At 46.8% G+C, this 26,953-nt stretch overlaps 1 protein-coding gene across 1 annotated transcript; it reads left to right on the top strand.

Moving 5' to 3' along the window:
- The first annotated feature begins 307 nt into the window (after positions 1-307).
- LOC121343862 (myosin-IIIb-like) lies at positions 308-26,953 on the top strand. The gene is made up of 31 exons (XM_041419377.1): positions 308-332; positions 1,072-1,238; positions 1,311-1,376; positions 1,455-1,585; positions 4,284-4,386; positions 6,841-6,943; positions 7,428-7,584; positions 7,889-7,991; positions 8,258-8,386; positions 9,590-9,698; positions 10,814-10,930; positions 11,368-11,468; positions 11,913-11,999; positions 12,173-12,238; positions 12,545-12,658; positions 13,594-13,705; positions 14,939-14,985; positions 15,296-15,361; positions 15,650-15,769; positions 16,655-16,740; positions 16,988-17,035; positions 18,547-18,594; positions 18,765-18,856; positions 20,054-20,185; positions 20,534-20,649; positions 20,977-21,176; positions 23,098-23,187; positions 24,049-24,214; positions 24,528-24,800; positions 25,044-25,100; positions 26,171-26,953. Exons 1-30 carry the CDS (start codon positions 308-310, stop codon positions 25,053-25,055), a joined length of 3,186 nt encoding a protein of 1,061 aa, XP_041275311.1. The 3' UTR covers positions 25,056-25,100; positions 26,171-26,953.

Genomic DNA, 26,953 nt, shown 5'->3' on the forward strand with positions numbered 1-26,953 from the left:
ATTATTGCATAATATATTCTGTGTGAGGTCTGTAGGGTGAGAGCTTCCTGCAGCCTGTGGAAATACACTAGAAAATACTTCACCCACGAGTGACAGAACTGCTCCAGCTTGCTTCTCCCCAGCTCATGTTCAAAAGCCACTGAATACCCTCTATTACTGATAACTACCTTATAGTACACCATTAGCAGCATCCCCTTCCCCATTTCTAAATTTTTGAGTACCCTCAAAAAATCGCCTGTTCTAATTGCACAGTCTCTCTTGGTGTCTCAGGAGTGTAAACATACGGTGGGTCAGCGCAAAGGGACACATGGCCGCAGATCCCACACTGGGAGGTAAGAGAAAGGAGAAGGGAAAGGGAGAAACTCTGGATCCCATATCCAGTCCTCAGCCACCCTGATGACTAAAGGAGTAAATACTGCAGGAGTTAAAACTGGAAGTAAAACACGCACCTAGCCTTCCTTCAATTCACATGTGCTGCAGGGTTCTAAAAGTGCATTTTGGATCAAAACCAAGGGTACTATATTTTTTCAGTAGATGAGAAAAGATTCATTAAAAGTCTTGCGAGATTGCACAGAAAGCTTTTCTTGACCAAAACTGAAGCATTTTACTCATTATCAGAGTTATGTTTAGTTGGGTTTGGTTTTTTGTTTTTTTTTTTTTTTGGTGTTTTTTTTTTAATCAAATGAAATATGTTTTAAATAAATAAATGTTTCCAGTAAAAAATAAATTTAAAAAACCAAACCACATGAGCACGCTAAAAAAACATTTACTAAACTTTAACCAAATGTTTTTCTCTGACTGCAACACGAATTCAGGAAATACTTGGTGGAATCAGGGACTAATTTAGCCAAAGGGATTTTTACGGGTCATGCAGTTGAGCCTTGTGCTCAAAAGTGGGGCTACCACCAAAGTCAGGCTGGGCTGCTCAGGGGTTCGTCCTGCTCAGGACCTTTCCGCGGGTGGAGATCGGGAGGGGACAGGACACCAATGGCCGTGGCCGTGGCGGTCCTGGTTTGGGTTTAGTTTTAGTTCTAGTTCTAGTTCTAGCTTTAGTTCTGGCCCCGGCTCCAGCCCCACGCCGCCCACGCCGCCCGTTACCTGCCGGTCCCGCCGCCGCCCCGCGTTCAAACGGTGGCCCCCCGCCCGGCGCGGCCGGGGACCTGGCGGCGCTGGCCGAGTTGGACGAGGCGGCGCTGCTGGCGGGGCTGCGGGAGCGCTTCCTGCAGCAGCGCATCTACGTGAGTGCCGGGGGCCGGGGCGGGGGGCGGCGGCGGCGGGCGCTAGGCTGACCGGCTGTCCCGTCCCCACAGACCGACATCGGAGACATCCTCGTCGCCATGAACCCCTTCCAGCCGCTGCCGCTCTACGGGAGAGAGGTGAGCGCCGCGCCCCCGCCTCGCCCCGGGAGAGAGCCCCCCGGCCGCTCACCCCTCTCCGTCGCCGCTTCCCCGCAGGTCTCCGAGCGGTACCGGCGCCTCCAGAACGACGCGCTGCCGCCCCACATCTTCGCCGTGGGCAGCCGCGCCTACCACGCCATGGTGGGCCGCGGGGGCAGCGGACCCCGCAACCAGTGCATCCTCATCAGGTGAGCGGCGGCCGGGGGTCCCGGGGCCGGCGGGGGCCGGGGGCGGCCCCCGAGCTCTCGCTGGGATCTCCCTGCCCAAGGTTCAGGTGAAGCGCTTCTCCGGTTCTGTTGGTGAGTCAAAATCCGTCTGTGCTGGCAGCACATCCTTCATCACGACCGCTTTCGAGACGGATGAGCGGGCATGTCGTGAGAACGTGTGGGCAGACAAAACTGGCTTTCCTGGAGCAGCTCGGCCAGCAATTTTTATAACTGTAAAGATGCCAGGTTCACTTCTGGTGGGGAACCAGCCACTGGAATCCAGCCCTGGGAAAAGCCATTGAGTGCTCTGCTCTGGCAACACAACTGCCGTGGTGAAAGCTGTAGTAAAAGTTGGAAGGATGATAACGGAAGAAGCCAGTTTTCACAAAGTGGAGCTTCCCAAGTGTAACTGAAGAGCAGGAAGTATTAAAACATATTTTTATGCTCTTCAGGCCTTTGGGAATCTGGTCAGGGAGGATCTTAAAGTCATAGGCAGTTCTGTGCTCTAGAAGTCAGGGGAAAGTGATTCTTTTAACCAAAGAACCTACCAGTATCACAAACATTTTACTGCATTTTGTCACTCTTGTTCTTCTGGAACTCTGCAGCACAGCAGGTAGCACCATTTAGCAGAGAAAGCTTTAAACAGCACCAACACCAAAGAAAGCATTGAACAGCAAGGAGAAAGCCTTGAAACATTAACTGCCTCTTCTCTACAGCTGGGTGTTGTAGAGAGCAGTTTAAATGTCATCTCAGTTAAAATGCTACTTGCCAACTTGTTAGATTTAATGCTCCTTTGTATTTACCTTCTGATCATTTTATCAGTACTTTCGGTCTACGTGGTGTACAAGTCAACTGCTGAATCACTGCTGAGTGTTTTGGTGGGCCTGGGAGCTGACTTTGAGGGGCACTTGAGCCCCATTCGTTTCTGTAGCCTTCTTGCCATTGGTGCCTGTGCTTTACACGGAGTGCTCTCGGGAAGTTGGTGGCTGTGGGGTCAGCAGGTACAAGAGGCACTGCTGGTGGGGCTTTGCGGGATAGAGAACAGTCATTGTATTTGTCTTGGGAGGTGGAAGTCAAGAAAGTGTAACCTGTGAGAATTGTGAAGTGGTCAGTGGTCTGGTTGTTTTCTGCCAGAAGTTCAGAGATGAGTGATATACTCCTGTCCTTTTACCTGGTCTTTGTGTTACTGTCACAGGAAGTTTGTGGCTTTCCTCTCTATGGGTGGTGAAACACTAATTAACAAGTTTTCCTACATGAGCACAGTTGGTGTGAACAGGGAAGATGAGGTCACTCCTGTTAGACCACAGTTCACCCCAACACCACAGAAACACACCAGGATCTGCTGTCCCTGGTGGTCTCTTTGGTGTCTCCAACTGAGTCTGGGAGGTCTGGATCACGTTCTTCAGAGGTGATGTTTGATGAAGTGCTGCTGCCAGATCATAAGTGTTCATTGCTACCAAATTGTCCTCAGCCACAAATTCTACTGGTTCCTCTTGCCTTCCCAGTCCCAAAGGACATTAGTCATAGCCTGCATGTGCTGCAGTGCAGCACTTGGGTCACCTGAAGATGACTTAGCATTTCTTCAGAGCTCAGACCAGTTACACACCTGCTGTGCTTGCAGGGCCTTGTGAAGGTGTTGTGCTTGTTGGAGGGTCTAAGGTCAAGCTTGAACTATGGAAGTGCTGTTGGATTTTTTTTTTTCTGGTGGAGGAGGCTGAAAAATAAAAATAAACCTGACATACTGAGCAGGGGCACTGGATGGCATGTTCTCAACTGGCAAAATGGTCCTATTTTGTTTGTATGTATTTGGATGGTGCTGGTCTGACCTGTGCTTGAGATCAGGGACCTGCTGTAGTACTTGAAGTTTTTAGCCACCTATGACACATACTTGATACCAAGCTCAGAGCCACTGGCAGCTACAAAGCAGTAAAGCCACACCACATGCTCAAAGGTCGGCTCAAAGGAAATGGGGACCTGCCCTCAAGTGTGCCTCCAGCATTTCCTGCATTTTTTTTTTCCATGCACATGCTGAGGTTCTCAGCTGGTGTGTTGTTGTCAGTTAAGGACATGTTGTCTCACTGATTGTACATTCCCTCTCCCTGGACAGGGGAAACTGCACTTTCCAAGTGCTGGTTGTTTGACTTGGAGGCGGAGGTGCCGTGGATGTGTGACAGCACAGTGACGTGCACTGCTGGCACTGAGGGAGTGTGGGCAGCTCTGCACCTGCATTCCCAGCTGTCTGGCACATGGATGCGTGAAACACTTGAGATCTGAGACTGCCACAGCATCTCATGATCAGTATCCAGGTGTGGATGTGATGTACATAGGGCAAATCTCTCTGGAGAAAAGAGGAAGTTGTTGGCTCCAGCATATGCAAGAGAATTGAGGTACCAGATGGCTTTTGAAGCAGAGCAAATGGTCTGTCTGATACATTCCATCCAGAAGCGACAACATGGGGTATATCTGTACTCCCTTGAAGAGGGGGAAAAGTTCCCTGATGAAAAACCTCATGGTTCATGTGTAAAGCTGTGCCGTGTGAGTTTTTACTCACACAAGTGATTTGGCTGAAAAAATTGCGAAACTCCTGCAGAGCACTCTCAAGTGATGGAGCACTTGAGCTGTAAGGGGCAGAACAACTATACTTTCTGTTGATAGAATTTATTTTGCTTTTTCTTGGCAGTGGAGAGAGTGGTGCTGGAAAAACAGAGAGTACAAAGTTGTTGTTGCAGCACATAATGAACCTATGCAAAGGCAACTCACAGCTGGAGCAGCAAATACTTCAGGTAGGTCATTGCAGGATGGTGCTTGAAGGAGCAGAAGCAGCACTGCTGCAAGACAACTTGCATTAGGTTTAGGAAGCCTGCTGGTGAATCACCACTGGAAATCAGGGGGCTACACATAAGAAAATAGTGGACAAAAATGGTGAGATAGCTGCCACAAATTAGAAGGGTTAGTAGGTCAGTAATTCTGTTTGTTGGAAATGATTCTTATATTAGAGAAAACCACTGCAATCATTTATCGTGTTCTCTTTTACGAGATTGGTGGCATTTTTCTAGATAATTTCCTGTTTGAGGTAGAACAAGGTGGAACATGCCACTTTCATTAGAAAAATGAGACCTTGATTTAATGGTACAGAGGGATGAAGAATTCACACACCATTTAGTAACCCATCCTTGGCTATTTATACTGTCAGGCAAATACCTGCTAGCTGGCTAACTGCCATCCTTACTCTTTTCATATATCTTTGCCAGTTCATTTTGAAACATATTTGACTCTTTGGTCTGAAATATTTCCACTTGAATTTCTCCCCAGGGAGCTGTGAGGTTTTTTTAAACAAATCATACTTTAAGCCTTCCATGCGATAGATTGACAACAGCAAGTTGTTGGACTGCTTCATTTTAAAGTATGTCTTTTCAGATTTCCTGTAGAAACGTAAAGGTCTTTCTCTGTGTGGTAGGTTAACTTCAACCAGTGCCCACCAAGCCACTCTGTCACTCCCCCTCCTTAAATGGACAAGAGTAGAAAAACATAACAAAAACTCATCAGTTGAGATAAGGACTGTGAGATCACTCAGCAACTACCTTCACAGAAAAAACAGGCTCATCTTAGGGAAAATTAATTTAATTTCTTGCCAGTTAATGTCAGAGTAGGATGATGAGAAATGAGAACAAATCTTGAAACAGCTTCCCCAACTCCTCCCTTCTCCCTAGACACAACTTGATTCCCACTTTCTCTACCTTTTTCCCTCCAGCAGCACAGGCAGATAGGGGATGGGTGTTGAGGTCAGTTCATCATACACAGTTTATCTGTGCTACCGTTTTCTTCCTCATGCTCTTCCCCTCCTCCAGCATGCGATCCTTCCCACAGGAGACAGTCCTTCAGGAGCAGATTGTTCCAGCGTGGGTGTCTTGACGTGATGCACTCCTTCAGGAGCAGGCTGCTCCAGTGTCAGTACCCTCCCTGGGGTACTTCTTTCGACCAGACTGCTCCATCCTGTGTCCTCTCTATGGGGTACAGACCTTCAGGAGCAGGGTGTTTCAGTGTGACCCTCAGGGTCACAGGTTCTGTCAGCAACTTCTGTGGGTGTGCAGCAGTTTTTATCCCAGAGGCACTGCCGCTGCCAGTGGTGGGCTCAGCCTTGGCCAGTGGCAGGTCTGTATGGCTCTGTTGGCTGGCATTGGCTCTGTTGGACATGGGAAAAGTGTCTGGCATCTCCTCACAGAAACCAGCTTTAGCTCCTCCTGCATCCAATATATTGACACATAAACCCAATGCCCTGTGCTGTGCTTTGGGCCCAGGAATGGTGTGTTAATTTGGTGTGGTGTCATCCATGGTGGATCCAAGGTGCCTGCCTGTGCTGGGTTCTGGGAATGTGGCATTGATACACCTGCTGTCTCTGCTTAGAGCTGGCTTGGGCCACACTGCCAGGCTGCTTCTGACCTGAGCATGTTCCTCAGGCAGGAGAGCTGTGTTTGCTCAGCAGAGTGCCGAGAGCTCGCTTGCAGTTCCTTCACTGGAAATAACTCAGTTCATCCCAGATGAGCTGCTCTTGGAAAGCCTTGAGGTGACAGTGAAGAAATAATATGCATCTTATTTGGTTCCTGTAGATACATCCAAGGACTAAAGTTAGTCCTTTGGGGGATTACCATCATACCTTAAAGCTTTGTTCAACAGGCTTCCCAGCATCTACACTGAGGCATTGCTCTTCCAGTTGACAGGCATTCTTTACTCAAATACAGAAAAACTCTCATTTCACCACCTTTGCATCCAGCTTAGCAAGCTGGTCTGATTGTTCTGTTAATTTCTTTATAATACACTGTCCTTATGTCTACAAATTTCAGTAGCTCAGCTGTCATACTTACATTAGCTGAGTGCCATGGTTACTTTGTTTATTGCTGTTGTATAGCACTCAAATTATCCAGTGACAGCAGGTACTGTGTGGAAATAGGTGGTACCAATCTTATCTTCTAACAAATGACTCAATGATCTTACTGGGATCCCATCAGTTCAATTGTACTGATCATCGTTAATCTCATGGTGCTTAGTCTTTGTGATGCTTGCCTCTTTGAATTTCTTTATCCAGGCAGAGATAAAATAGGTGCTCATCCATATTTATGGAGTGGTTCCTTTTCCAGCTGAACTCTGAGTAGAAAATGCTAAAGATAAATTTTTCCAAGTAAATTAGATTGGATTGCTTAATCTGAAGAATGGTTGTTCTGCTTCTTTACTTGTTTTAGGTGAATCCATTGCTTGAAGCTTTTGGCAATGCCCAGACAGTGATGAATGACAACAGCAGCCGCTTTGGGAAGTTCATACAGCTGCGTTTCCAGAAAAATACAGGTAAAGTCAAGGGCAATTACTAGGCTGGGAAGTGGTTAGGAACTGGAGGGAGTGGACTGAGCAGCCAGAACTTGTGGAGGGTAAAATTTTGGCATGTGCCTCCCTATAGGAAGGGTGTGCAATTAAGTAAAATCTCACAGCAACCACTGTTGGATAGGTCCTGGATGGGATTAGGCCTGGGTTTGGGCGGAGTGGGAGTACAGCAAGAATATGGGGGTGAGAGTGCAGGGTAAGTGTCAGTAATACTCTGTGATGCCAGAGGCCTTTGTTTCTGCTGAAAGAGGTGAACAGAAATCTCTAAGACCACAGGCAGCATGGAGAAGCCAATTTCCAGAGTGTTGGGCAGCTTGGAGGGTCTTGCACACAAGAAAGTTAATTTAGACAACTCTGTGCTCCTGGCACCAAAGAAGAGACGTGGGACAACCCAGGCAGCTTCATGTTCCCCAGAGTGAAGTTCCCCACCCTGTTACTTTTTTATGTGCAGTGCAAGGTGCAAAGCTGAGTGAGTACCTGCTAGAGAAGTCACGGGTGGTACAACAAGATACTGGGGAGAGGAATTTCCACATCTTCTACTACATGTTTGCTGGACTGTCTTCAGAGCAGAAAGAGATGTATGGGCTATTGGATCCTTCGCTCTACAGGTTTGTCAAAGGCAGACTCTGGTTTAGTCTTTGTGATGGGTGGTGAAGGGGAAAACAGCATAATAGAGTTTTTTCCTCTGCCCTGGGGTTTTATCTGTGGGTGAGTGGAAGCTGGGGTGGGATCTGAATGGAGCTACGTGAGGAGATACAGACCATCATGGAAGCTGGGAAGTCAGGGGGTCTCTGCTGCACTACCTTGGAAAAGTTTCTTTCCCCTTCTGGTGGTCTGTTTTGTTCCCATCGGGGACAGCTGAGATACGGTGCCAATTGTGTGACAGTTTTTATGGGATATGCACTTTCTCAGGTACATAAGTGGACGATTTGGTACACAGGAAGTAGCTGAACACTGGAAACACAAATATCAAGAGGTTTGCAATGCCCTTGACATGGTGGGCTTCCAAGAACAGGTTAGTCCTGGGGCTGTTTCATTTCCATCTGTGCTTCCTGCAGGGACAGGGTTTCTTTCTAGCTGCTCTCTTGAAGCTCAGACCTATTTCTTTCTCTAGATTTTCCATGTTACTTTCAGACCACATGAGTCTGCCAGACTCTGTGGAGAGCTTTTTCCCACAGGTTGCCTGTGCCTCTTCCCTTAACTTCTCCAACATCTGGGTCGTCTGTGTTGTACATGCTACGTGCTGGTGAGTTTTCCTGTCACGTTTCTTTTGTGTTTTAGGAGCAAGTGGACATGCAGGCTATCTTGGCTGGTGTCTTGTCTCTGGGCAATGTGACCTTTGAGCCTGAGGAGAGCAATGGGTCTGTGAAGGTCAGTGAGGCCTCCCAAGGATGGCTGAAGGCTGCAGCGGTGAGTCACAAGAAATTTTGATGAAACTTTATGGGTATTATGCTCTTCCCCACTGGCTGTGTGACTGCAGGAGCTGTTACTGCCAGAGGATGTTTCTGCCTCAGAATGTGAAGTTTTCTAAAGAACAAGGGTTTTTTTGGAAATGTACAGTTTGATCCCATGACAGCACTTGTGTTCACTGCTATTCATACCCAGAGAGATGTGTCTCAGCTTGTTTCTTGTGTGTCTAGAACCAGTATCTTACATAGGCAGCATATACCTTGCTGACTTCATAAAACACAACCTTTTTAAAACTAAATGTTTCATGTTAGTGAGTGTAGTGATGCCTTGGAGAAATACAGGTGTGCAATATCTGCCCACTAGTTCTGTGTTTTCATCAGATTTTGTCCAAGGATACCACCCTAAGTGCTGTCATTTTTTGTTGGTTATCTTGAATTAAGCTTTCTATTATTTTGCATTAAATTAAGAAGTATATATTTCCCAGAGCCGTTCCATTTTTGTTATATGGGATGGAGAAGTTATCCTGCTTTGTTAACAACACAGGACAGAAAAATGTAACATGCTCCTCCCCTTTCTATTTCTTTTCTTTTCTTTTTCGTTTTTTGACCTGTTTGAAATTCCAGCACCCTTGCTCTTCGGTTTCACTCCCATCTCTTTGCTTGTTTCCCTCCTACCATACCTGAAACAACCATCTACGTCTGTTCAGCAGCCAACTTCTTTTTATCTTATTTCTGAAAGCCTGCTCCTCATTTCTTGCCCACAGGAGGGGAATTCCTCCTGTTAAATCACTGAGGGGTTCCGTGTGTCTGAGTTTGCTTTGTTTCCTGCTTCTCGTGTGGGTTCCTGTGACTCTGTAGCTCAGATGCTTCAGCACCTGCACAGTCACCTCCATGTGGTGCTGTTCAATAAGTCATTAAACCGCTCAGCAGGGACTGGCATGGCTCCCAAAGAAGGTGAAAGGTGGCAGCACTGGAAGAGCAAAACAAAAAGTGTTTGAGAGCGGGTGTGTGAGGCTGGTCGCTGTGGGGGTGGAGCGGATCAGAGCCCACATCTGACTCTGGTGCCAGCAGCAGCACCTTCCTTACCGTGGGGCTCAAAGGCCTGAGCCTGAATTGCAGCCCCGTTACACACAGACAGACACAATCCCCACGAGCAGAGTAAAGGTTTACAACTGACTGTCCTTGTCTCTTTCCTGTTTCCCAGGATCAGTTTGGAGTCCAGGAAGATGAGCTGTTAAAATGCCTGATTTGTACAATGTCAGTGACCCGAGGCGAGCAGATCCAGCGCTTTCACACCCAGCAGCAGGCAGAAGGTAGGAAACACAATGAATTGCAGATGTGCTGGCTGGAAAGACTGGGTTTTGATGGAAGGGTATCCCCACACATGTGCAGCTTGTTGGGAACAAAGATGTCCTTTTGTGCCCCTTCATTCCTCTCACACAGAGGGAAGTATGTCAGTGTTTATCTGTTTAGTCGCTTACTGACATGGAAGGCCATGAATGCTGCTTTTGTTTGGTCTCCAGGAGACTGCAGAGATTAAATGAGAAACCAAGGAATTAGCTTTGCTTTCTGCCTCAGTCCAGCCCCAAAAGAAACTCTGGGTATTTGTGCAAAACAGGGAAAGGCTCCTGTTGCAGAGTGCTGGCAGTGTACAGAGCTCTAGGTAATAGGTGGAGAAACAGCCACGAGAACAACGAGATGCCACAGTGTCAGGAATGGAGTGAAAAGAGTAAAATAGCAAGCACAAGGTGTTATTTTCCCTTTCAATAAAACAAGAAAATAATCTAAAATAATCTGTGCCAAAAGGTTCATTTAAATTGTAGTACTTTAAAAGATAATAAAAAAGAGAGGTTATTGCTTCAAATAAATGAAAGAAGAAAATTAAATGAAATGGGATTAGCTAGTTCTGTTTTACAAATTTCTCTAGACAATAAAATATACATCTCTAATCATAAGTCAAGTTAATTTGATCTCCTTCTTGGAATGTCAGCAAGCTTTCCATCGATTGTGTCCTTTTCTTCACTACAGCATTTAAACACTTAGCAATTATGGCCTAGGAGGAAGAGAAGCATCCAATTTTCCAAGTAAAATTTGGGGCTTCTCCCTTGGTTTAGCAGTGAGGGGATCCATACTTAGTGTATCTTCAGAGGGGAAAGCAAGTCTCGATATTCTAAAAAGTGGTGTGACTCAAAACCACTGTGGTATGGCGTGGCTGATCTTGTAGAAAGATTGTGAAGATTTTGAAATTAAAGAGCTGTTTTTACAGTTCCCACTTGCAAAGGATGGGGACAGTCCAATGTTTATCTGGTCTTTAAAGTGGCTTCATATAGCTCTTGTTGCTAGAGGTGGATGTATTGAGCCAGCTTGTGTCGTGTGCCCTGCTCTCCTGCGAAGCCTGCCAGTGAGCTGCCTTGTTCCCTCTGTGCAGATGCTCGGGACTCCATTGCAAAGGTGGCCTATGGCCGAGTGTTTGGCTGGATTGTTCGCAAGATCAATGAGCTGCTGGCTGAGAACGTGGATCCTGATGTGGAACTGAGGGAGATAGGTGAGTTCTGCCTGCCTTGCTCCTGTTCTGTTCTCAAATGTGCATCCCTCAGCCACAGCAAAGGACAAGGCACAGCATGAGGTTTCGCAGAGCTTGCGTGCTGGGATGCCTTGTCAAAACAGTGATCCTGCTAGAGGTAAGAGTCAGCAGCATGAAGGCTGTAGGGCTTTGCTCAGCTCTGAGCAGTCAGTTGATCTGAAGCAGCTGTGAGGCTGTTCTGGGGCACTCTGGCTTAGCAGAGCAGCCAAGCTGGAGTGGGTCTTCTCTTAACTAACTCTTCAAGCTGTGGAAGAGCTGCCACTGGTGTCTCTCTTGAATGCATTTTCCCTGTGCCACAAGAGCTGTGTGATAAGAGATTTAGTTGTGTGTTGGTGTACACAGTAATCTGCAAGGATGGTCTGCAGACTCCACAATTTGCTCTTCTTCCCTTTTTTTAGGCATCTTGGATATTTTTGGGTTTGAAAACTTTGCAGTGAATCGTTTTGAACAGCTTTGCATAAACTTGGCCAATGAGCAGCTGCAGCATTTCTTCAACCATGTAAGTCTGCTGGGGGTGACCTCACCTTGTGTCGCAGAGAAAACAGAACACTGCTCTACCTGGCACATGCAGGAGAGCTTGGGGAAAAACATATCTATTTCCTGTAAGGACAGAAATAGTGAATAGTGAAGCAAGATAGAGAGCAGCAACCTTCCCTGCTGGGGTAGGGGAGCCACTGGAACAGGAAAGGAAGAGGTAGAAGGATCAAGCAGTAATCAAAGTCGTGGTAGCAGGGACACTTACACTCTGACAAGTGCTCCTGCTTTATGCACCAGTGCCAGTGCTACAGAGCACCATGGAGAGCAGCAGCTACATCTTGGACCTGTCATGCTAAGGCTGAGTGCGCCACACCCCTGTCCTCTTGTTCAGGGCAGGAAGGAAGATGCTCAGTGTTTGTTTAGCTAAGTCTGCTCGGTGCTTCAACCTCTTTTTTCTTTATTTCAGCACATTTTCCAGCTGGAGCAGGCTGCCTATAGGGAAGAAGGGCTACCTTGGGAGACCATCACATTCAACAATAATGAACCTATTCTGGTGAGTGAGAGGACTGACAGAATATAATTGGTCCATCCAGCCAAGAGAAAAGTCTTTCTCTTCCTACTATGTGGAGGAGATGCACCAGGGAGGAGCCTCTGCAAAGGGTGGTAAGGGTGAGAGGGGATGTCCTCACTGCTTTACCTATGTGCCATGCATCTTCTTTCCTGCAGAATCTGCTACTGGCCAAGCCACTTGGGCTGCTATCTCTTCTGGATGAGCAGAGTGCATTCCCTCAGGTATGCATGAGAGAGGAGGCAGAGAAAATATTCTGGGGCTAATATATCAATAAATGTCTACAAAATAAATATGCTACAAAGAACAGCTCTTGGGCTGGAGCGCAGGATGAACAGAGATGTCCCCATGTGTGACTTAGGACATCCAGATCAGAGGCAGTCTAGTGACACTGGCATCCCTGAGAAGAGCCAGAGAGAAGGTACAGCAGAAGACTATTGCACAGCCAAGGATACTTCCAACATTTTGTTTTGGTTCTGTGTGTCCTCATCAGGCCTCTGTTGCAGCTTATGAAATCTGCTCTCTTGCAGGCAACTGATAAGACATTTGTGGATAAACTAAACAGCAGCTTTAAGGGGAATTTACACTTCCAGCCAGCCCGAGGCCATGTTTTGGGCTTCAGCATCATTCACTATGCTGGGAAAGTATGTACTGTTTGCAGGAAGAATGCTGTTGTACTGTATCTTGGAGGGGGTGGGAGTGTTGCCTGACAAATAAGGCTTTGATATCAAGGATTGTGTGGTCTGAGGATGACACTAACAGAAGTGATGTGTTCCACTGGATTGCCTCCTGGAATTCCCTGGGATTTATGTAAAAGGAAGAGAAGACCCCTGAGGAAAGTCAGCTACCTCTCAGAAGTGTAGGGCATTACAAGTATCTGCTATTATTCTAATCACCATTCTATTAGGACTCTAGTCCTAAAGTAGTACTTTATAAATTAAAGTACTGTGTCCACTGTGCAGCACCAAAGGACAGGCTAAAGGGTTTTTCTTTATCTAATGGGTTCCAGAGCATAGCAGTGACTATTTTTTTGCAAACACCTGGGAACACTGTGTAAACAGCAGGGTAATTAATGTTTTGAAAGTGGAGGCAGTTATTTACACATTCACTGGTTTCTAAGCAGCTTGAGATTTAGCATTATTGCATGTAACTTTACTGCCACCAGTATTAAAAGCGTTGGTCCACATTAAGTTGAATTGATTGGAGATAATTTTCGGAACAGGAGCAGATATGACAATTTAGGTCATTGTAACTTGCAGCTTAGCAATCTAATCTCAGCATTGTTGACTAAGTTATTATTTGTGACATTGTTATTACAAAAATTAACATTTAACATTTAAAAGGCAGATGTCTCATTGTTATGCTGCACCCCCGTGGTTCTGATGCCTCTGGCATGTGCATGCTTTGGTTCCTCAGGGCTGGCATCTGAATGGGGTGCATGTGTGTTTAAAGAATTCATGTGCAAGCCAGAGTACAGTCAGTTTAACTCATGCTCAGCTCCTGGCAGGTTGTGGAAGGGGCATTTTACAGCCAGCCTGTGAGCACTGCTGTCCTTAGTGACATGCTGCCCTCTCCCCAGGTACAGTATGCTGCCAGGGGCTTTCTAGAGAAGAACAGAGACACCATGCCAGCCAGCGTCCGTGGGCTCTTCATCAACAGTGTCACCCCCTTGCTCAGTGTGCTGTTCAAAGGCAAGTCCTCTGCACACCCTTGCCAGGGCCCACCTTGGCAAGAGTTAAGTGTGGGCGTGAGGCTGGTGTGTTTCACAGAGGGTGTTTCACAGCTGGCAGCACCAGGGGGACTCTGGGAATGCTGCAGCCTCCAGTGGGGCTCTCAGAGCAACATGTTTACTCCCTGCCATAAAAAAGCAAGGCAGGGTGTATCACATTCCAGAAGATTAGCCGCCACTCAGATGCCTTCCCATCTTCTCCAAGGCCAGTGCAGGACTGTCTTCATTGGTCCTTTCTAAACATTCTGTTCTTGTCTAGAAATGAAGCTGGTCAAGATCATAGATTCTAAAAATGGAGCTTCACGAATTGTTAAAAAACCTCTCAGGCCATACATTACTTTTCTCCTACCACTACGCTCCCCTTTTTCAGTTATCAATAAACCTCCAAGGCTTCTAATTAAATTAAAAATTTAGAGAAAGATCAGGTGGATACTTCCTTGGAAATTGGCTGGCTGAACACAGTGCTTCTGGTATAGAAATTTTGTAATTTTTTGGTCCCATTCAGTCCATACCACTTTCTGGGATTTATAAGAAACTGATTAATTTAATTTCTATTCTCCACTGTGTTTTTCAGCTACTTCTCAGGACTATCTTTCTTCATTACCATTTTTGCACTGTTACTGAAGCTACTTAGCTTAGTGCCAACCATGTAAAGTTTACAAACATCAGATGCAACCTGTTCTCAGTTTGGTTGTCCAATCTGGGCAACGGCTTTAGGTGCTGAACAAAGGGTTTAGTCCAGATGACCTCCAGAGGACACTGCTAACCTCATTCTGTGATTATATGACTCATATGAAGCCATTACACAAGGGTGCACAAGATCCTCTAGTAAATTAAACTTCCCTGGTTTTCTCATCCTGACACTGAATTAGTTATAAGTTGTCTGACTTTAAATAACCTCCTGAGTGCTGTAGGTGAGCTCCCCATTTGCTGCCTGTGCCATTTTTTCTGTACTGTTAGATGGCCATTGATGATAATTTTATTGAAAGTCGTTTAAGTTTATTTAATAACCTGTCATGTCTTCTCAGTGGCAGAAACTAGTAATGCTTGCTTCATTCAGTAGTTCCACATGGTGAAACCGAACACTCTGTGAGTCAGTATTTGTAAGGAGGTTTGTGCATTAAGTGAGGTTTGAATGTTTAGCCCTAGTGCATTGCAAAGGTACAAAATCAACTAATTGTGTCTGTTCTTCCAGCCACCATCTCCAGGACAGGGACCCTGATGCCTCATGTGAAAGACAAGGTATTGCATTTCAAGTCCACATTGCAATTGATAAATATTACCTGATAGTTATTATTTGAGAAACTGTCTGAAAAAGGGCAGGCAGAAGTTGGTTTAAAATAAGAGCAGACAGCAATCAGCTTGTAACAGTTTCTCCTTTGTTTTTTACCATGTTTTGTGCTTGCTTCTGCCATTTATACGTTTAGCTTGTCTTCCCTCCTGTTACATCTGTTCTCCCTTGTTTTTTGCCATCTGCCTTCCAGCAGTGCTCTTTGGCTGTCAATCAAGCACTTCTTTTCGTGGCTGATCCTTTGTTTTGGTCTGGTTTCAGGTCACACCAGGAGCAGATGACAAGTTCAACAGCATACGGAAGCAGTCTGCTGGAGCTCAGTTCCGGGTACGGTACTGCTGCCCTGAGGTGCCCCGTGAGATGTAAGCAGTGATAATTTTATCACTGCTAATATCACTGCACTGCTTCCAGATACTAAGCATGGTTAAAGCAGACATTATGTAGACAGGGGTTTTCCTGATTGCCAAGCAGGGCTGATCATGGTGGGGTGGGCCCAGCTGTTGCCAGAACCCAGGAAGTTGCTGTGGGGTGAGAAAGCAGTTCTTGCTGCAGGATATTGCACATGTGGCAGTGCTTTGGCTTGACGGCCTGTTGATCTTCCTCTGCCCTTGCCAGCATTCCCTGGTAGTGCTCATGGAGAGGATGTATTCTGCCAACCCACACTTTGTGCGCTGCATAAAGCCCAACAGCCAGAAGGAGCCAGGTGTGCTGGACAACCAGGTGGTGCTGCTGCAGGTGAGCAAAAACAGTGTCCTTTACAGGCCCTTCTGCCACATCTCAGTGGGAGGGCAGTTTCCACCAAAAGGCTGTGAAAGGTAACTCGGCTGAGTCTCCCCTTGCAAGAGAAAGAGTGGCCACACTTTATATAAGTGTAAAGATTCTGAGTGCTTGGCTGTTTTTGTGACACAGACTGCTAGGTCCAGATTTTGCAGTCTTAGATCTCTCTCATTTCTTTTTTGTGAACACAATGAGATCTGCTTGTCAGGCGCTAGGATTCGTCTTTGTATCTCCCCTGGATGGGACTGGTACAGACAGTACTCCAGAAAAATTGCTTCCCAGAGGAGGCTGTTCTCACCCATCAGCCAGGGCCACTCTGAGTAGAAACCAAGATGGGATTGCTTTGATAGGATCTGAAATGCACTGATGTGATTTTAGTTGGATATTATGACAGGTCTGAGGTATAGATGCCTTAAAGAATACTGAAAATGACTGGAAGAGTTCAGAAAGCTCAGCATCCTCTTCAATCTGTATAAGAAAGGGTAGGATTAAGAGGAAGTTCATCCATGCCTCAGAGTACTTCTATGTCCAGATTTGGAAATATGAAGTTATCCTCTAAGGGACAGAAGCAAAGCAGTACCCATGGCTGGAAGGTGAAGTTATTTCAGTCATTGGTTTTTATGGTTTCCAACTTCTAACTCAGAGTGGTTAATCATCAGAGTTACAGGATGAGGTAATTTTAGTCCTTAACCAAGGGAACGTTTTCAGAAAAAAACTTTTTCATCTTGAATTGGAGAAGTTTAGGGCTGAATGAAGTAATTTCTGCCTGCAAAGGAGCAAAACCAATGTCATAATGACCTGTTTCTCTTTGTTTCTCTGATCCTCTTTGTGGTGCTGCTTCAGATGCGGTACAATGGGCTGCTGGAGACAATCCGTATCCGAAGAGATGGTTTCTCCTGGAGACCCTCCTTTGAGGAATTTTCTGAAAGGTCTTTAAAACCTCTGAATATTCCTTGTTAGACATTATTTGGGAAATTACCCTGATAACCAGATATGGGCAATGAATAAAAGAGTTTCTTCAAAGCTCATGTGGTCGGAGGTCATGGGGTTATTTGCTGTGGGAGGCTGAGTGGGAAAGATAGTGATTTGTTGTTGTTTGCTGTCAGGGTGATAGGGATCAGCTCAGCCCATCAAGGATGTGGCTTTTATGTGTTTGTATTGGTTTGTTTTCCACAGATATGGAATTCTTCTAGTTAAACCTGGTGTCCCCCTCACAAAAGAAAGGTAGGAACATTAACTTTGTTGTCTGCAGTCTGGTTTGTTTTTCAGAGGCTTTTAGTGACAGTAGCATAGGAAACCAAGTAAAAGGAACAGAAAAAAGAGGATGGGATTTTGTGGTGATGGGGAACACGATTCCCAGGCAAGGACATTTAATGTTTAAAAAGCATTTGGTACCATGATGAATTAAGTCTTTCTTGAATTGTTATGTAGCAATTCGATTCAGTTGCTGTAAAGTGTTGTTGTGCTGTGAAATGAAAACTGACCCTTGTATCTAATTTGGGAGTGACAGTAGTGGTCAGGGGTGTCCACTGAACTCAGCACAGCAGGCACTCAAGTACTGCTGTCAGGGTCCTCTCCAGGCTTTTTCCTGATGGCCACATGGGAGAAGAAGATACAGACAATGCTGAACAAGCAGCCAGCACTGAATGTCTCCCAGGCTAGAGAAGATGTTCCTAAACCAAGAATTTTGTGTCTGTGCAGGCAAAATCAGCACTTTTAGAACCCGACTGTTATACACATAAACATCCTTCCAGCTCAGCAGAGAAGCAAGGTTTTACCTTGCCAGCATTTTCCCTCCTACATCTAGGGCAGCAGTTCCCCACCTCCTCTTCTCCACTTTCCCAGCCTCTCCTTCCTGCCAGTGTCAGCTGTGATTGATAGTGAGAATGAATCATGTAAAGAAGCCAGCTGAGGGGTTTTTTTAGTCATCTAAGAAAAGGGTTTGAATGACCTCCTGGAACAATTCTCTTCTGGCAGTAGCTCCTCCTGCCTTCACAGTGCTTCCTTGAACTTCCTGATGCTTCTGAATAGTAAGAATTTCAAACCCGACTGAGGTCACAAGAGAGTCTCATAGATGGGGGAGAGATTGTTGTGAACAGGCTGTGTGGTGTGTTTGGAGACACAAAAATCATGGGATGCATTTCAGAAAAAAAATCCTGTGGATGTGGATTGTGGCACTGTGGAAGCTGGCCAAGATAGAAGGAAAAACATTTCTGCTTTCCTGTGTGAGATATTAGCAAAAGGTGCCACTATGATTTCACAGCCTGGATTAGCAGGAGAGAGAGGAAGCTGTGTGTGTGTTGCAGCTAGAGCTGCTTTCAGTTCCAAGTGTCAGGGAATCTTTCTGAGTGACCCAAATTTTATCACTGGAGTCTGCAAAATGAAACTGGAATTGGAAAACAGACTTTCTCCCAGAAGTCTTGCTGTGCTGACCTTGCAACTTGTGTCCTCCAAAGGGCTTGGAAACAGAATGAGGAAAAACACTTCTGAGAATAAAATGGGCTCTACAGAATTGCCTCACAGGGAGTTGAAGTAAATCTGCCTCTGGGAATCCCTTTGCGGATGTTCTTCCCAAATGTGATCCTAGCTGTACCTCAAGGTGCATTATAGACTGACAGCCAGTTTACTAACTATTGGGAATTACTGAGACATTTTATGCCCCTTTATGTAACTAAAAAAATTGTTGTTCGCTTTGGGTGGAAAATTACTTATTTAACTTTTTTTGTCTCTTTCAGCTGCTTGCAGATACTGCAAAGTACAGAGCTGAAAGGCTGGATTTGTGGGTAGGTGTGGATCACTGCTGTTGGGAATGGGAATCCTAAGATTTTACATGCGTAAGCTGTCACCTGATTCTCTTTAGGGTGAATTCTGTGGTTGTAGGAATGGGTTTTTCAAAGGATGGTGGATAAAAGTTTAGTGTTTCTCACTTTATCTTTCTCTTCCAACTTCACAGAAAGTCTCGACTTTTCTTTAAATATTGGCATCAGGAACAGCTGGCAAAGTATGTGGAGCATCTGGAAAGAGCAGCAGTTATCATACAGAAAGGTGAGCACTGGGACAAGAGCTGATCTCAGACTAGGGCAAGGAAAACCTTTTCTGCAGTCCCTGCTCCACCTTTGCAGAGGGCAGAAGAGTAGGGCAGGTGCCATCTCTGTGTCAAGGCCCTATGAAGTCAAAGTGTTTATTGCAAATGCCCATTTTCCCAGTGCTCATCCTGAATCAGGGAGAGTCCTCGGTACCAGCCTTGGAAAGGGAAAATGTGTGCAGGAGAGCTGGGCTGAGCAGGGCACACACATGATTTGGTTACATCCTGAAGTCTGGCTCACTGTCCTCTGGAGTAAAGATTGTTTGTGAGTTGTGTTGAAGTGGGGAGAGGGAAATTAGTGAAGCAGATCTCATTGCTGCTTTCAGAGACAGGCAGAAGAGGGTGGAATTCTGGTCTGGTTTGGTTTTTTTTCTTTCCACAATGCATCTGTTCTAGCAGCCAGTCTCTTCAGAGTGGCTGCGGGCAAATTGGTACTTCCCTTTGCACAGGCTACATGAGGACTGTACAGCCAGGAGGAGGAGGAGGAGGCTGCTTAGCCTTTATAGCTCCCTGCTTAGCTCCTCTCTGTTACACTTCTCTTCTGTATGGGTTGTTGCACTGCTGGAGCATCTGAGCAACTTCCAACTGTGCACCATACAGTGTGACAAACATCAGACAGTCACAAGCTGTGTGCTCTTGTCATCTGTGGGGAGGATGTGTGGGTAGTGGGAAATGAGAGGGTGCAGCTTTCACTTCATGTGTCCTAATAACTGGTAAAGTAGGTGGGATCACACAATGTCTAATGCTCCTGTGAGTCCTGCGATGGCTGCTTATGGGAAAGGTTTTCCTGTGGGGTGGCATCAAGGAAATCCTGTCTCCTTCGTGGTGTCTAGAAGGACAGAGAGATGGATGGTTAACAGGCCCTTCTGTGAGGCTTTTTTTTTTAGGTATTCAGTGCTCTGGCATTAGAGATGAGAGCTTAGATCTCTAGTTTGGTTTCTATAAATCTGTGATCTGGCAGCTTAGAGAGTGGAAGATAGTTCTCACAGGGTTTTGGCTGCCTGCTCACAGTAGAGCTTCCATTGCTCTTTATTGACACGATTCAGGTGTTGAGGGCTTTGTACTGAATGAAGGACTATCACCCAGTGTTCTTCCCCAAGAGAATTACAAAGGCATGAACAGCATTTATTTTTTAACCACAGCTTTTATCTTAACAGTTTTTAGGGGATTCAGATGCAAGAAGAGTTTCCTAAAACAGTTGGGTGAGCTGAGAGCTCAAGCACAGCGGCTACAGGAGGAGGCAGAGAGAGAAAAAACCCAGCAGCTGTCACTGGCAGCAGAGGCCCAGGGTGAGTTGTTCCCACTCACACTGACCCAGAGCGTGTCCACTGGTGTGGTGATCACCTTGAAGTGCTGTAAGCTCCCGGTCATGATGGCCTGCCCTGGGATGGGAATTCCATTAGTGTGGTGGGCAGGGAGCCAATGATGTTTCTGCTCTTTGCAAGTGTGGCATTGTCTGTGGGGAGCAGAAGCAGCATAATAAAGGTAATTTGCCTGGCTGTGCTGGAAGGAGGGCCAGGCTGTTGTTTTACCACATAATCCATGCAGCAGAGCCTATCCCAATCCTAGGCCTGTGAAGAATAGATCTCATGGATCTTGGATGCTTGAGTTCACCTACTTATTTCTTCTTGTTTCAGAAAGAAACTCCTTTCCAGTCCCCATGCCACGAAAGAGGCGCCTTCAGTTTTGTCCTCATCCTTCTGGTCAGTCACAGCAGCCACCAGTGCCACGGCCACGCAGCAAACTAACAGAGGTAGCAATACTGGCTCTGCTGGGGGGCCCTGAGCCAGGTGTGCTGGTTCCCTGCTCCATCCACCTTCTACACGCACAGGTTCTCCTGCATGCAGTCCCAAGAGAGTGTTGTCATTCTTGTTATGAGAAGTGTGAGTCCTCTCCTGCTGTGGTTAGATAAAAAGCAGGGTCAGGACCTTTGAGGAACTGAAAGCAACTTTTAATAGTTGGTGACTCATCTTCTCTTAAGGGACTCAGGAATGGCGTCGCCTGCCAATCTGATCTCTTCAAATGTCCCCTGCCTTTGACTTTGCTTTTGTGCTGACTTTCCCTCTCTCCTTGCTTTCAGTCCACTCCTTTTGATAACTTCTTGAACCCTGCTGTGCCTCCTCCTGTTCTGGAAACTGAGGAACAGACTGGGGAAGAAGCAAAAATGAGGAAACTCAAGAGAGGAGCAACTCTCCGCTGGTTCACAGATACACAGGCCCAGAAGGTCATGCAGGATGATGGGGCCTTTCCAAGCTGGCTGCATGGGATGATCAGTCGGAGGTGAGTACTCTGGACACAGTGACCACAGGTAGAAATCCATGTGTCCTTAGGACTGTGTAGGTTGGATTGCCCAGGAAGGAAGTGGAATGGAATGAGAGTGACCAGCATAACTTTTCTGTTTTAATCTGTAAGCATCAAACCCTTAGGGGAAAGCTTGGGAGTCCCTGTCAGGGACTCCCAAGCTTTAGGTACAGGCTGTAAATGCTGAAATTTTATGTAGGTCCATGGAAAGACAATGGAAACTCATAGTATGTAAGTCCACTGGGTCCTTAAATATAGATCTTGCGTAGGGATGGGAGGCTTGTAAAGACAGGAAATATACACATGCGCTTTCCCTGTTCTGGACCATTTGCAGAGACATGAAGTTGAATTTTTGGGTTGATTCATTATGATTGTTTTTTGTATTTCAGTATAGGTCAGGAGAAGACCCCAGTTTACAGCAGGAGAATATAGACTTCAGCTTACTTTTATTTTAAGTAGTATTAAGAGGGGCTTTAGTGAGTAGTCAATGGCAAAACTCCACCAAAACCCTCTGATAAGGAAAAGGAAATGTTTTTGTTAACACCTCTGTCTGTCTAAGGAGGGTGCAGCATAGCTGGCATTTGCTTCTACTTAGTCTGGGAAAGATATTCACTAAATCCTTCTTTCTTATGGAGCTGTTTGCAAGACTTTGTTTAAATGCTTGAAGTTTTTCTGCCAGGTCTGCCTCACACTTCTCTCTCTTGGCTGAGTCAAGCAGTGCTTTCTGAGTCAAGCAGTGGCATAATCAGAGAAGTGCTGATTATGCCAGTGATCAAGCAGGAGCAGGATGGCATTATAGTCTCACCTGTGTGCAAATTGATCTGTGGTGCTCCACACTTGTTAATTGCCAATATCCTGTAATTTGTGGAATTTCTTTGTCAATGTTGCTGCTGTCTGAACACCGTCATCATCTTGCTCAGTTTCTAACTTTTTTTCCTGTTGAAACTGCAATTCTCCTTCAGCCTTATTAGATCTACATTCTTGGATTTTTTCAGGCTGTCACTGTGAACGTTTACTCCGACATTACACAACACATTAACTTGGTAAAGGACACTACAGTAGCTCACAGCTCCCTGGTAACTGTATTTCTTTTTAATTTTTTCAAGATAGTTATTGAGGCCCTAACCTGTAGTAATGCTTTTGTCCACAGATGAAAGAATGTAGGAGAGGAATTAGTGTCTGGAAGACAAAACAGTCTAAATTCAAGTATAGACTAGCCATGAGCACTGCACAATGAAGGACGTGGCACCAAAGCACCAAAGACACTGGTGCTTAAGCAGAGACTTAAGTTTCACACAGCAGTGTAAGCTCAGCTTCATGAAATACAGCAGCCAGAGCAACCCCAAATTGCACTGGTGATTTGCAGTCACCTTTAGCCTGGAGCAAGGCACATGACAAGCACAAAGCAGAGCTTTGTCTCTTGGGCAGAGAAGGGGAATACCTTCTTCCTGCAGGAAGTTTAGGAAGCCAGAGTGGTGTAATCCAAGATGGCATTTTTCCAAGGTGCTGGATTATGCAGTACCCCACAGCATCCTGACTTCTTCATCCCTGGGCCATAGGAAGTGCACACATGCACAGGTTCTTCATCTCAGTGATGCTGTGTGACTTGCTTGGGGCTGGAAGGCAGCTGTTGCTATGGCACAGTCAGACTGCTGGAGCAGGTTTGGAGCAGCCCTGCTTGGAGAGGCTTTGGCTGAGTGTATGATGCTTCCTCAGCCTGTTAGTGCCTCCTGCACCACCAGTCTGAGTCAGGAGACCTGTTCTGTAGCCAGGGACACATGGGGCAGATGCTGGGCTCCCTGGGACACTGCTGGGCTAGCACATGAGATAGGCTGCAAATCCCAGCAGTGTGGCAAGGCAGCTGCTGGCCCTCTGCTGAAAAACTCTTTCCTGATTCCAGGGAAGCTGAAAACTTGCTGAGTGACAAGCCCTTGGGTTGCTTCCTCGTTCGGATCAGCCAGAGCCAACCAGGCTACATCTTGACATACCGGTAGGTAATGGGCAGAGGAGGCTCAGGGGAGACATTATTGCTCTCTACAGCTCCTGGCAGGAGCCTGTAGCTTGGTGGGGGTCAGCCTTTTCTTCCAGGCAGCTGGCAACAGGACAGGAAGACACAGCCTCAAGCTGTGACAGGGTAGCTTCAGGCTGAATGTCAGGAGGAATGTTTTCACAGAAAGGGATGTCAAGCACAGGAACAGGCTGCCCAGGGCACTGGTAGAGTCACCATCCCTGGAGGTATTTAAAAAATGTGTAGATGTGGCACTTGGGAACATGGTTTAATGGTGGATTTGGCAGTGCTGTGTTAAGGGTTGAACTCGAGTATCTTGAAGGCTTTTCCATCCTAACTGATTCTGTGAAACTGAGCACTGCATGAAATTCTGTGATCCTGGAATTCTACGGTCATAGAATTCTTGAATTCTGTGATTCTATATTGAATTCTGACTGGAGGAGATTACCTGCTCCACAGAGGAGTCCAGTGAGGAGGATCATGTTCAGCCTCTCATGTAGTGGGTGCCTCAGAGATTGTAGTAGCAGATGGGATACTGCAGAATCTGTCTCTTACTGAAAAAATAGACCTTATGTGGGTGGGGTGCTGCGTCTCCAAGGATAAAGGTCCTGCTTAGGCTGTACTCTGTGGCTGAGAGGGCAAACCAGGTTGGAAGGAGATTGCAGCACCTATGAGCACGTTAGTGCCCAGCACATCTCCTGCCTCTGTGTGGTACTTGTTACTGAGGATCCTGATCACAACCGGCTTCTGGAGGCCACGGATGGGGGAAGCAGGAGCCAGGTTCTGATTCTGACACGCTGAGGCCCCCATGTCCTGACTGTTTCTGTCCATCCCTCCCCTCAGGGGCGAAGGGCGCTGCAGACACTACATGATCCAGGTGCAGCCCAACGCACGCTACGTCATCCTGGGGGAGGACCGGGCCCACGCCTCGCTCACCAAGCTGGTGCGCTATCACCAGAGCGTGGGCATCCAGCCCTTCATGGAAATACTGACTGTCCCCTGTGGGCAGGTAAGGACCCGGCATCTTCATTGGGAAAAGAGGATGGGGCATGGACTGTGCCTTGAGTGAGTGGTTAGAGATGCTGCAGCAGCATCTCTTTTGTGTTCCTGCTGAGGCGTGTCTCATTTTGGCCAAGCAGCTTGGCTGCTTCTGCAGGCGCTGGGAAATGCTGCTAGCTGGGGAGTCCTGGGATGGGGGAGAGACACTGGCAGATGATAACACCCTGCTGTGCCCTGGCTGTCAGCAGTGGACACAGCTGGGTATGTTCAGTGTGTGTGAAGGGTCTGCAAACCACTGCTGAATCCACTCCTCCTTTCTCCAGAAAAGTACTGAGAGCTTGAATTACAAAAATCTGGAGAATCTCACGCTGAGTTCACCAGCAGACAAAGAGGAGACCCCTTCAGAGAAGCAGTCCTGCCCCTCCATGCCTTCCAGTGGCACACATGCTCTGCAGTGGTTCAGGAGGACCGAGAATTTCCAAAACCAGCAGAACCCAGACAAGAGTAGAGCAAAGCCTATCTCTGGAGAGAGCAGCCAACGAGCCTTCCCTCACCTCCGCTCTTCAGTACGGCTGGTAATGCAAGAAATCCAGCAGGTGAGCTGGGGCATATCCTCTGCTAAGCCACAGTCCCTCTGGGACACATGGAATTTCCCTGCCCAGAGGCAGGGGAGAGGAAGTTTCCACAGGTAGCACTTGGTTTCTTAGCTCCTGGGTCATAGGTTTTATTTGGTGGTTTTGGGATTAAGACTGTATTCCTTGGAATATTCCTTGCCAGCCTGTGCTCCCCTGTCAGAGCTGTTTCTCTGCTTCTCACCATCGGTTCACTTCCACTCCCAGGAACATGTCTAGAAGGAGGAGCTCACTGCACTGAGGATGTACAGCCTGGCTGACACGGTAAGAGGAGGCAGTGTGTGATTGCTCTTTCCTGGGAAATGGAGGAGCAAAGGAACTCTTCCTTTCATGTTCCACCTGTAGCATCTCTGGCCACAAACTACATAAGAAATAGAGCAGGAAAAACAGAGAGCAGCAGCCAGCTTCCATCCCAGGACTACACAGAGACCAGGGAAACCCGGGAAAATCAGCCTAAGTTTGGGATCCCAGCAGCTGTGGTGCACGGCATGCTTGCAGTACAATGGCCAGGCTGCTGGAGGGAGCTCACAGTTTGCTGGAGGGCTGGGGCTGGAAGGACAAGGGCTACCAGAATGCATGCCACAGTAGCCAGCTCCAGTGGCTCCCTGGGGTGCTGGGGAGCCCTGCAGGGTGGCAGGGGCAGCGAGCTGAAGCCGAGGCTCAAAACAGGGGATAAGGCAGCAACTTTTTTGGGGTAAAGAGGAATTTCAACAGTGTCTCAGCAGTGGAAACACAGCTAGAGACTGAGATTGTGATACAGTGGGTGGGTGACAGGGGTCTGGCATGGGCCAGGAGAGGCCTTGACTGACTCTGCCTTGTCTGAAGTATCTGGTGGATGTGCAGCTCCCTTGTCCCACTCAGCTGCTGAAGGCAGCTGGGAGCTGTAGTGGTGCTGAAGTACATCTCTGGAAGAACCTTGGTATGTGTCAGCTGAGCGTGGAGAGGGATCAGAAGACCATGCTTTTGGCTGCTGACCCACTGCAGGGCTTCCAGCCACACACCAAGATTACCAAGTTTCCTGCGTGGTTCTGCTCCCATGCTGGAGCAAACATTTTAGCAGAGGCCTGTCTTGTCTTTCTCTTCATAGCTAAGAAAGACAGGAACTCTTCAATAGCTGAAAAAATCCTCTCCCTGAAGTATTTGGCTTAATTGCTTCATTTCTCTGTGTCCTGTTCATTGATGTACCCAGAGGATGCTCCCTGTGTCAGAGGTCAGGCAGAAGAAAGATAAAACACAGGGATCTGCATAGATAAGTGCAAGCTTGTTGTACGGGGATACCTAACTGGAATCTTTTTGTGCCCTCCATTGAGTTGTGTTTCTTGACTGTCTTCCAGGTTCAAGTGGCTCAGACCTGTCCTCTTCCAGTGCTGTTGGGCCTTGCCTAGCAGTGAACACATCCAGAGATACAGCAGCTTTTTCTTTTTTTTTTTTTTTTTTTACTTTTCTTTGCTGCAACCACCTGGCCCTGTGCTTTCAGAGAGGGCTGATGCAGAAGTTCACTTTCCTCAGCACTGAAGCATATTGTGACTACAGTATCTGGACCAGTCTGATCCTGGCAGTGGGGAGAGGATGGGAACAGTCACACTCTGCACAGACCTACAGTGCCTGACAGGCTGTGTGTCAGTACTGCAGTGTTCCTGGAGACTCCTTGCCTAGCACTGTGAATAGTCACAAACTGGGTATCTCCCAACAACCTGTTCTGTCACAAATATCTGATTACCTACCTCTTTCTCTTTCAGTATTCTCTGGTTTGGTCCTGTGTATCTGCTGCTCTGGGAGCCAAGGGGAGTTGGGCTTGGGCAGTAAAAAACAAAACTGAAGTCCTTTTGTTGAGTGTGAGAGCACTTGAACAGAAGCTAAGACAAGGTCAAGAAGATCTTTCTTGTAAAGGGGATTCACTGCCCTTGCCTCAGTGTGCTGGCACACTGCTCCACAGTCCTTAACCAGAGCTAAAGTCAGGGAATCATTGTTGAAACCCTCTCACTCATCCTGTCTGAAATCTCTACAAGTCCAGGCTGGACAACGTGCTGCTTTACACTGAGGGTGGGTAGAGGGCTTGGAACGTAAAGGACCATATCACTTGTTCTGTTTTTCCTGCCTTCTAAAATAAATCTCTT

Source organism: Onychostruthus taczanowskii, unplaced genomic scaffold (genome assembly GCF_017590055.1).
Source record: "Onychostruthus taczanowskii isolate IOZ18803 unplaced genomic scaffold, ASM1759005v1 scaffold108, whole genome shotgun sequence".
Taxonomy (NCBI): domain Eukaryota; kingdom Metazoa; phylum Chordata; class Aves; order Passeriformes; family Passeridae; genus Onychostruthus; species Onychostruthus taczanowskii.

Bases quoted from the DNA above. Each gene is read 5' to 3' on its own strand.
- LOC121343862 (XM_041419377.1), top strand. From the start codon at position 308: ATGGCCGCAGATCCCACACTGGGAG. The intron at 9,699-10,813 runs GTAGGAAACACA...CCCTCTGTGCAG, and splicing joins CACCCAGCAGCAGGCAGAAG to ATGCTCGGGACTCCATTGCA. The intron at 15,362-15,649 runs GTACGGTACTGC...TGCCCTTGCCAG, and splicing joins CTGCTGGAGCTCAGTTCCGG to CATTCCCTGGTAGTGCTCAT.